Source organism: Rhincodon typus, unplaced genomic scaffold, assembly GCF_021869965.1.
Source record: "Rhincodon typus isolate 14 unplaced genomic scaffold, sRhiTyp1.1 hic_rhity00003096, whole genome shotgun sequence".
Classification (NCBI taxonomy): Eukaryota; Metazoa; Chordata; class Chondrichthyes; order Orectolobiformes; family Rhincodontidae; genus Rhincodon; species Rhincodon typus.
In genome coordinates, this window is record NW_025968734.1 from 1 (window position 1) to 9592 (window position 9592).

Consider the following 9592-nt stretch of genomic DNA (forward strand, 5'->3'; position numbering starts at 1 on the left):
ATCATTGATCAGAAACTCAACTGGACTCACCACATAAATGCAGTGGCTACAAGGGCAGGGCAGAAGCTAGGAATACTGTGGCAAGTAACTCACCACCTGATTCCCCAGAGCCTGTCCACCATTTACAAGGCACAAGTCTGGAGTATAATGGAATACTCCCCACTTGCCTGAATGAGTGCAGCCCCAACAACACTCAAGAAGCTCAACACCATTCAGGACAAAGCAGCCCACTTGATTGGCGCTGCATGCACCTAACCCACCATCGATGCTCAGTAGCAGCAGTGTGTACTACCTACACAATGCCCTGCATAAATTCACGAAAGATCCTCACACAGCACCTTCCAAACCCACAAACGCAGCAGATGTATGGGAATACTGCCACCTGAAAGTTCCTCTTCCAAGTCACATTCCATCTTTATTTGGAAATATATTGCAGTTCCTTCACTGTCACTGTGTCAAAATCCTGGAATTCCCTCCATAATGGCATTGTGGGTCAACCCACAGCAGGTGGACTGCACCGGTTCAAGAAAGCAGCTCACCACCACCTTCTCATGGGCAAAAGATGCTCAGCGATGCCCACGTCCCACAAAATTAAATTACAAAGTAGGAAAGTAAGTCATCCAATGTGCAAGGAGCATGCAAAGGGATATAGACAGGTTGAAGTGAGCAAAAGTTTGACATTTGGGTTATAATGTAGGTAGTTAATATCCACTTTCGGGTAAGTACAATAGAATGCAATATGCTATTTGAATGGAGAGAGATTGCAAATCTAAGGTAAAGAGTTCTCTGTGTGTCCCTTTGTGTGAATTATGAAATGTTAGTATGTTGGTCCAGCAAGTGATTAGGAAGGCAAATGGTATTTGTGACAAGGGTAATAGAATATAAAAGTAGGGAAATTTTACTGCAGCTTTGGTTAAACCATATCTGCAGTGCTGTATCCAGTTCATTTTCAAAAAAGGTAATAATTACTTTAGAGGCAGTTCAGAGAAGATTTGCTGGACCTATTCCTGAACAGTTTACCTTAGGAAGATAAGGGGACCTATACCCACTGGAGTCTGGGAAAATGAGAGGTGACCCATTTGAAGCATAGAAGGTTTTCGGGACTTCATGGTGTGGAGACTCGAAGATATTTCCTCTTGTGGGGGAGACAGGAACAAGGGTGCGCTGCCTTAAGAGTGAGACCTTTCATTCTTAAACGGAAATGAAATTTCTTCTTTGAGTGTTGTTAATTTGTAGAATTCTCTTCCCCAGTAATCAACGGAGGCTGGGGCATTAAGTTTTCTCAAAGTAGAGCTATTCTGATTCTGGATAGACAAGGGAGTTGAAGTTAATGTAGTAGGGAGACTGGAAAGCGGAGCTGACACCACAACCAGATTAACTGTGATCCCATTGGATGGGGGACAGGCTAGAAGGGTCAAATGGTATATTCCTAAACCCTAATATTCCTAATTGAAAGTTGCACTTATTCTCTAGTCACACAGTGCAGCATTTCTGAGGTGCTTATATCTTCCTGAGCTTGGAGGTTTTTGGCTGTGAAACCACATCACTGTCCTATGCAGGTTAGGTGCGAGCACCACTGTTGTGGCCTAACAAGCACATTGGTGCTGAACACAAGCTAACAATAGTGACACCTTGTTATACTTTGTGTTTGACTTAGGCTATTAGAATTGGTGGGGAGAAAATCACCAGAATGTGAACTTATTCATTGTAACATTTAAAAGAAATGAAGTGTTTTAAAGTTGAGCTTGGCACAATTTCCAAATGATGGTGAAAGCCATGGGCTTTGATAATCTGATGTGAGTGTAGGTTTGATTATGACTACTTTACCAAGAAGGCTGAAGACAACCTAACTTGTGTTCTTGTTTTCAGCACCAATGGAACGGTCATCAACAAATCTAAAGTAGTGAAGAAACAGACCTATCCGTTGCAAAATGGCGATGCCATTTACGTTGTCTACAGAAAGAATGAGCCAGATCAGAGTAAGGATAATATTAGATGTATTGCCCATAGTTTGAATTATCCCATTTCCAGTTTGTTTAAATGTGATTGGGTTGCAGCCTGTGAAGCAGCCTCAGTCAGAAACCTGCTTCGTAATTGGCTGTTACTTTTGGTTTGTTATTATACTCTGCTAAGTAAGATTTGTTGCTAAGATATCAGACAGCTTATTTGATAGCTGGTACTGAATTAGCAAAATTTTCCTGTTAAAATTAAACTTCCCATATTGGAAAACTGATACCTTTGTTTTTTGATCCCTGCTTCAAGCCCCCTTCTGATTTTCACACCTGTCCCTGAGACAAAATCAGACAGTTTGCAACATTAGTGGCATATTTGACTCTGAGATGAGCTACTGACTATATTCATACGCCTTCACTAAGCTCACTTATTTTTACCTCTAACATTAGCCCACTTGGTCTCACTCATCTGCTGCTGAAACCCTGAATCAAGCTTTTTATTCCTTGAGACATGACTATTCCATTGCAATCCTGGCCAGTCTACTAAATTCTGTTCGTTTAAACTTGGAAGTCATCCAAAACACTGTTTCCCATGCCCTAACTCTCGCCAAGTCCCTCTGACCAGTCACCAGTGTTCCCTCTAATTTTCTTCCCAGCTGCGTGACATCTAGAACCAGAAGTCAGTGCTGAGATCACAGGCTGATGCCAATCAGTATGCGTGGACATTGGAACTTCTGCAGCTTTGACGGAGCACTACCTAACCCTGACTCTTGGTCAAGCAAAGTCTTGATTTTAGTATTCTCAGCCTTGCTTACAAATCCTTCCCTGACTTCATCCTTCCCAGTCTCTAATCATCAACAACTCCACAATTATTTGAGCTATCGGAATTCTGCAAATTCTGTCCTCTGTACATTCCAATTTTATTTACTTCACCACTGGTGACCGTGCTTTTTTTAGTTACCTGTGCCCTAAACCCTGGAATTTCCTCTTTAAAATTTAACAATTATCTTCCTTGCTTTTATCCTTTAAACTTATTCAAACCAACCTCTTTGACGAAGTTTGAATTTAGTTTGTGACTTTTTGTGCTACATTTTAAAACCATAAGAAAAGTAAACGGGAGTAGGCCATTTGGCCCCCTGAGCCTGTTGTAGTATTCCGTAAGAACATGGGCTGATCCAACAATCCTCATGCCTGTTTTCCTGCCCTTTCCCCATAACCCTTGAATCCCCTATGGATCAAGAATCTATCCATCTGTTTAAATATACACAAGAACTCTGTCACTACAGCTGTCTGTAGCAAAGAGATCCAAAGACTCAACCTTTTGAGAGAATCTGCCCGTCACAGTCTTAAATTGGCAACCCTTTTGTTCCGAGACTGTCTTCTGATCCTGTCAAGCCCTTTAATAATCCTATACGTTTCAATGAGGCCACTCTCATTCTTCTAAATTCCAATGAGTAGAGCCCCAAACTCCTTAATCTTTGTTCATAAGACAATCCCTCCAGATCAGGGGTCATCCTAGTGAACCTTCTCCGAACTGCCTCCAATGAAATAAAATCTCTTCTTGAAATCAGGGGACTAAAACTGTCTGACCAGCATCTTGTATGTTTGCAGTAAGACTTTCCTTTCCTTGATACAATTCTGGCCCTTATTTCAAGGGATTGAAGTAAGACTATAGACCATAAGATATAGGAGCATAATTAGGCCATTTGACCTATTGAGTCTGCTCTGCCATGCAGTCATGGCTGATATGTTTGTCAATCCCATTATCCTGTTTCCCCTTGTAATCCTTGATCCTCTTACCAATCAAGAATCTATTTGTCACTGTTTTAAATACCTTCAATGATTTGTCTCCATAGCCCTCTGAGGCAATGAGTTCCACTGATTAACCATCCTCTGAAGAAATTCCTCCTCCCGTCAATGCTAAAAAGTTCTAGGCAGAGTCATTTGACGTGAAAAGTTAACTTTGACTTCTCTCCACAGATACTGCCAGACCTGCTGAGCTTTTCCAGCAATTTCTGTTTTTGTTCCTAAAAAGTCATCCCTCGCTCTGAAGCTGTGCCCTCAGATTCTAGCCTGTGCTATGAGCGTAAACATCATCTCTATGTCCACTCTATCCAGGCCCTCAGAATTCTGTAAATTTCGGTCAGATCCCCTCCTCATCCTTCTAAGTTCCATCAAGTACAGCTCTAGAGTCTTCACTCCTCGCATGATGAGCCTTTCATCCCCAGGATCATTTTTGTAAACCTCCTCTGGACTCCCTCTAAGGCCAAGACATCGCTCCTTGAATACGGGCCCAAAACTGCCCACTAAATTCTGATTGTAATCTGACCAGAGCCTTATACAGCCTCAGCAGTACATATCTGCTCTTGTATTCTAGCTCTCTCCAAAATGAATGCTAACGTTCATTTGCCGTCCTAAATGCCTAACTGCTATTAGCCTTCCTGATTACCTGCTGCACCTGTGGACTAGCTTTCTGTGCTACATGCACAAGTTTCCCTAAGTCCCTTTCTGTCAAAGCTTTCTGCAGTTTTTCTCCATTTTTAAATAATCCTGTTCTATTGTTTTTATCCAAAATAAACAGCTTCACATTTTTCCACATTATACTTCACTTACCAACATTTTGCCCATTTATTTAACCTATCAATATCTCTGTAAATTGCTTGTATTCCTCTCGCATCCTGCCTTTCCATCTGTTTTTGTCATCCACAAATTTGGCTGTAGTACATTCACTGCTTTCTCCAAGTCATTAATATATATTGTAAATAGTGGCAGTCCAAACAGTGAACCCCATGGAATACCCTCCTAGTTAGAGGTTGCCAACCTGAAAAAAAAGCACTGGGGTCTTTTGTCTTTTGATTTGACCTTTTGTGAAGTACCTTGTCAAACACCTGGGTGTCTGAATACAACACATCTGGTTGCCCCTCTATCCATTCTGGTTGAGATTTCCTTGCAAAACTCTGATAAATAAGTCAGATCATATTTCTCTTTCATGAAGCCATGCTGACTCTGCTTGATTAGATTATGATTTTCTCAATGTTCTGCTAATCCCTCCTTAATTATTCCAATATTTTTCCAATGATCGATGCTAGGCCAGTCATCCTGTTTGTTCCCACCCACCCCATTCCCTTTTTGAATGGGGATGTCACATTTTGCAGTTTTCCAATCCTCTGGTACTTCTCCAGAATCGAAGAATTTTTTTGGAAAACTACATTCAATGCACCCACTATTTCTGTAGCTACCTCTTTTATGTTCCTAGAATGCAAGCCATCAGGGCCAGGAGACTTTATCTGCTTTCAGCCCCATTAGTTTGCCTAATACTGCTTCTCTAGTTATGGTACTTAATCCCTTCCCAAAATTATTTGGCATTGAGATGTTCAAAGTATCTTCAAAGGTAGTGACTGATGCAAAAAGTCTGTTTAACTCTGCTGGCATTTCCTGAGGCCCCTGAGAAAATCAATATTGGAACATGTTCACTTTTTGGCCCTTCCCTAACTGCATAGTTTAGCTAATCTTCTTGTAAATTACAAGAAATACATCTTACTATTGACAGTGACACTGATTGCTAAGCATTATTAGTTTGTGGCCATTGAGGAAAGACTGATTTGTATTTGTAAAATTTAATTGTGTTGGGTAAGCAGCCCAAAACATTACATTTTCTTCTAAGATGCCAGTCAATGTTGGGTTCAAATAGCTCCTTTATGTGAGCCAAAATTTCAGGGAAGATTTGTAGCTGAGTTTGGCTTTGACACTTGCAGTGCATATGCCATATACTTTCTTGTAGAAAGTTATTGTAAATGAAGTATTTGAATACCTATCCATTCAGTGGCCCTGCACCATCAAAGAGCCACCAGTCAACTCAAAGGATGTTTTACAGTTCAATGTTCTTGCACTGTATCTTTTGGCTAGGGGTGGTGTGTTAATCTTAAGCAAAAAAAAAAACTAGCCTTTTCCATCTCCTTCTCTCTTAATTTACTTTCTAGATGTTGCCTATTTGTACAAAGCACTGAACTCCGAAGAGGAAAACATGGAAGAATCAACGGGTAATTAAGAATTGTTTTAGATTTTAATGGAAATAGGATAAGAGATGTGAATTTTCTTTAGTTGTAATAACCTATTATGGAATTAAACATTTTCCTTCATATGAATGAAATAGGGTCGGAGAAGGCTCATATGGAGAACAAACACCAGCATAGAATAGTTTGGTCAAATGGTCTGTTACTATGCTGTAAGGGTTACAAGATATATTGCAGTGTTGCTTAACATTAGCTCAACTTGAGAAACTGGAGGTATTTACATTACAAGTCAGTTAAATGTTTAGAATTGAGTTTGTTAGAAGTAAATTGGAAAAGTCTATTTCACTTGGCAACTGAAAGGCATATACATAAAATGTTCACCAAATAACACAGATTTGTGACTACTTAAGCCCCAACAAGGTTCAAGGGTCATGGAAAACTTGACAAGTAATGGAAATTTCAAAAAAGTTCAAGTAATTGAAAAATCATGGAAATTTGTAAAGACAGGGAGGGGCATTTTGGACTTCAGACAGAATTCCAAAGCTTTTCTGTGGTCCACCAGCATCCGTGCACAGAGACTGAGGCGCACAGAGGCACCAATTGATTACTTTGCCTCATATGCCAGAAATCCAGGTCAGTTTTAGGTTTTCTTCCCTTTCTGCAAATTTTCCCATCAGATTAGCTGCTTTGGACACTACTCTCCAACAGCAGTAAGTGGCTGAGTAGTATGTGCTGGATCTCTCCGTCCCCCTCTTTCTCTTTTTTTCTTTTGCCTTACTTAAGGAGTGCCATTTTTGATGAGTGTCAGGCTGCAGGTTTTTGTTCTTGTAGAGGCTGAGGTCTCAGTGTAGGCTTTCTTCAGAGCCTGAGCTCAGTAAACAGGTAAGCTGGAACAGGATCAAGCACCTGATGGAGAAGAAGGCATCTAAAATATTGTTGCAGGTCTATAGTCAAGACCCATTTTCTCAGATCCTTTTGCATGAGACCTATTTTTAAAAAAATTTCTGTATAGATCTGTTATGGAAAAGGCATGGAATTTTATTTTCCTAAAAGGTTGCAGAAACCTGTCAAGAAAGTTGGCACGTCGTTGATCAGAATCGAGGGAAAGTGGATAAATATTTGAAAAATTGAGAAATTAAAAGTACGGGAAATTGGCTGAGTTAGTCTGTTGATCAACTCTTTCAGAGGGCAAGTACAGAGGTGATGGCTGCTTTCTGTGCTGTAACATTCTGGGATTTCTCCTCTATTTTGTTTATATATCTTCACAGTTTGTAAAGTTACATGTAGTTAGTACTCCATAAACGAGAAGGCTTTTTAATGAGGGATGAATTGACTTAATGTCAGTCTGAAAATGGATTACCATGTACTTACAAATAATTTTTGTGTACAGGATCCTCTTGCAGTATGGTTGAGCAGGTTATTAAAGAAACCTCAAGCTTGGGCAGCAACAACGACCAAGCAGCAGTCATTCCCCCACTTTGTTCAAAACAAGTTGAACACCCTTCCCGAGAGGAACCACAGCCATGCACATCTTACTACGATCCATTCTGTACCTCTGGAGCAAACTCCGACACTGATCAGCCTATTGCTTCCATTGTGGAGCCATGCACTTCCTCAACAGGACCTGTGCCCACTACTGCTAGATCTTCAATGTTTGCACATGGACCTAATTGTTTACCAACGTTTTGGACTTCATGTTCAAAGCTGCCTAATCCTGCTTTATCACCTTCAAGGATTCAAGTGAATATGGAAAGCACATCAGGACCTGAAGCCCCAAAGTCATCTGATCCAGGTGCTTTGGAAAAAGAAGAAGACCTGGAACCAACCAAAAAGAAACACAAAATGGGCAAGTATTTATTTTGCAACTTTGATTGTTAGGATTTGGATTTTATTTCCTGAGTTGACTAATATAGCCACATGACACGACGTGACCCCAAACAGTCTTTAAGACAGCTTTTCCCCATTCCATAGATCTATCCAGGCCTTTGTCTGAGCAAAAAAGGAAATTTTAGACAGCGTTTCAACTTCCAGTTACTTTCCTAATATGCCACATATCATGGATATTAATGAAAATTGTGGTACCTGTGTCCAGAGCAGCACAGCCTACCCGAAGAGGGGGTGGATAAGGAATTGTCCTACATTAAAGTCTTGGAAGAAAGACATGATGGGTGCACCAGTTTCAGTTCTAATCATTTTTCAATTTTTGTGCACCCCGTAGTTTGTGCACTAATATAGAATCATACACAGCAGAAGGCCTTTTGGTTGATAGTGCCTGTGCTGGACCTTTTACTATTCCTATGGCAATATATCTATTATTCATTTCCAGCATTTACTTACTTTTTAAGTTCAAAGATTAGTTTCTGTTTTTGTTTGTGCGATTTTAAGTTTTTATCTGCTATAAAACACTTTTCTTTCAATATGATATATTTTGATAGAGACTTGCAGAGTTCCAGATCCATTGCTACTCAATGAGGGTCAAAGTTCAAACATTACAAATGAGGATCAAGTGACCCCCGAAGGAAAGCAGCCAGATAAAATGGAGGAAACACTCACCTGTATCATCTGTCAAGACTTGTTGCATGATTGTGTCAGGTACATTAAGATATGAACGCTTTACACCGTCTTCTATATGGAACGAGCTAAGTTATCGACACTTGATTGCTTTGAAATTAAGCAAATGTTTTATTAACAGGTACCTACGGGACCAGATGTGTACTGGTTGATCAAATATTCTGGTTCATTGAATCCCTGCTGTGTAGAAGCAGGCCATTTGGCCCACCAGTCTCCCACACAGACCCACCCCCCACCCTGTAACCCTGCATTTCTCATGGCTAATCCCCCTAGCCAGCATGTCCCTGGGCACTAAGGGCAATTTAGTATGGCCAATCCACCTAACCTGCACATGTTTCAACTGTGGGAGGAAACTGGAGCACCCTGAGAAAACCCACACCGACACAGGGAGAATGTGCAAACTTCACACAGATGGTTCGATTCCTGCCTCGGGCGACTTGGGTCCCTGGTGCTGTGTGGCAGCAGTGCTCACCACTGAGCCGCCATGCTGTTGATCAAGCGGTCCACATAATTGATGGCAAAACACACACTAAGTAATAGAAACATACTAAAGGAGGTATGCACATCACTGTCATACTTTATTTACAACATAATTCACTTAAACAATATTGCAACTTTCCCTCAAATAAAACTTACCAGTAGAGAGGCATCTCGCTCACAATCTTAACTGACTACTCTGACATTGTGGAGGTAGTGATAATACAATAATAGGTATAGAGATGTATAACTGCTGGTTTATCAAGAATGCCAGTTGAAACAGAGTTTGTTTTAGTAGGAGACAACAAGGTGCAGAGCTGGATGAACCCAGCAGGCCGAGCAGAAAGGCTGATGTTTTGGGCCTAGACCCTTCATCAGAAATGGGGGAGGGGAAGGGGGTTCTGAAATAAATAGGGAGAGAGTGGGAGGCGGATAGAAGATGGACAGAGGAGAGGATAGGTGGAGAGGAAACAAACAGGTTGAAGAGGCGGGGATGGAGCCAGTAAAGGTGAGTGTAGGTGGGGAGTTAAGGAGGGGGATAGGTCAGTCCAGGGAGGACGGACAGGTCAAGGGGGTGGG

The 9592-nt window shown here is 41.0% G+C and overlaps 1 protein-coding gene across 1 annotated transcript in view; it reads left to right on the forward strand.

Moving 5' to 3' along the window:
- Positions 1 to 1869: 1869 nt before the first annotated feature.
- The window catches only part of LOC109922695 (checkpoint with forkhead and ring finger domains, E3 ubiquitin protein ligase), a gene marked incomplete at its 5' end in the record, with an annotated part of 19161 nt that continues 11438 nt past the window's right edge, over positions 1870 to 9592 (forward strand). Inside the window, 4 exons of the mRNA XM_048593555.1 lie at positions 1870 to 1979; positions 5933 to 5992; positions 7356 to 7811; positions 8401 to 8557. Coding sequence (XP_048449512.1) covers positions 1870 to 1979; positions 5933 to 5992; positions 7356 to 7811; positions 8401 to 8557 — 783 coding nt within the window. The remainder of the gene's footprint in view (positions 1980 to 5932; positions 5993 to 7355; positions 7812 to 8400; positions 8558 to 9592) is intronic.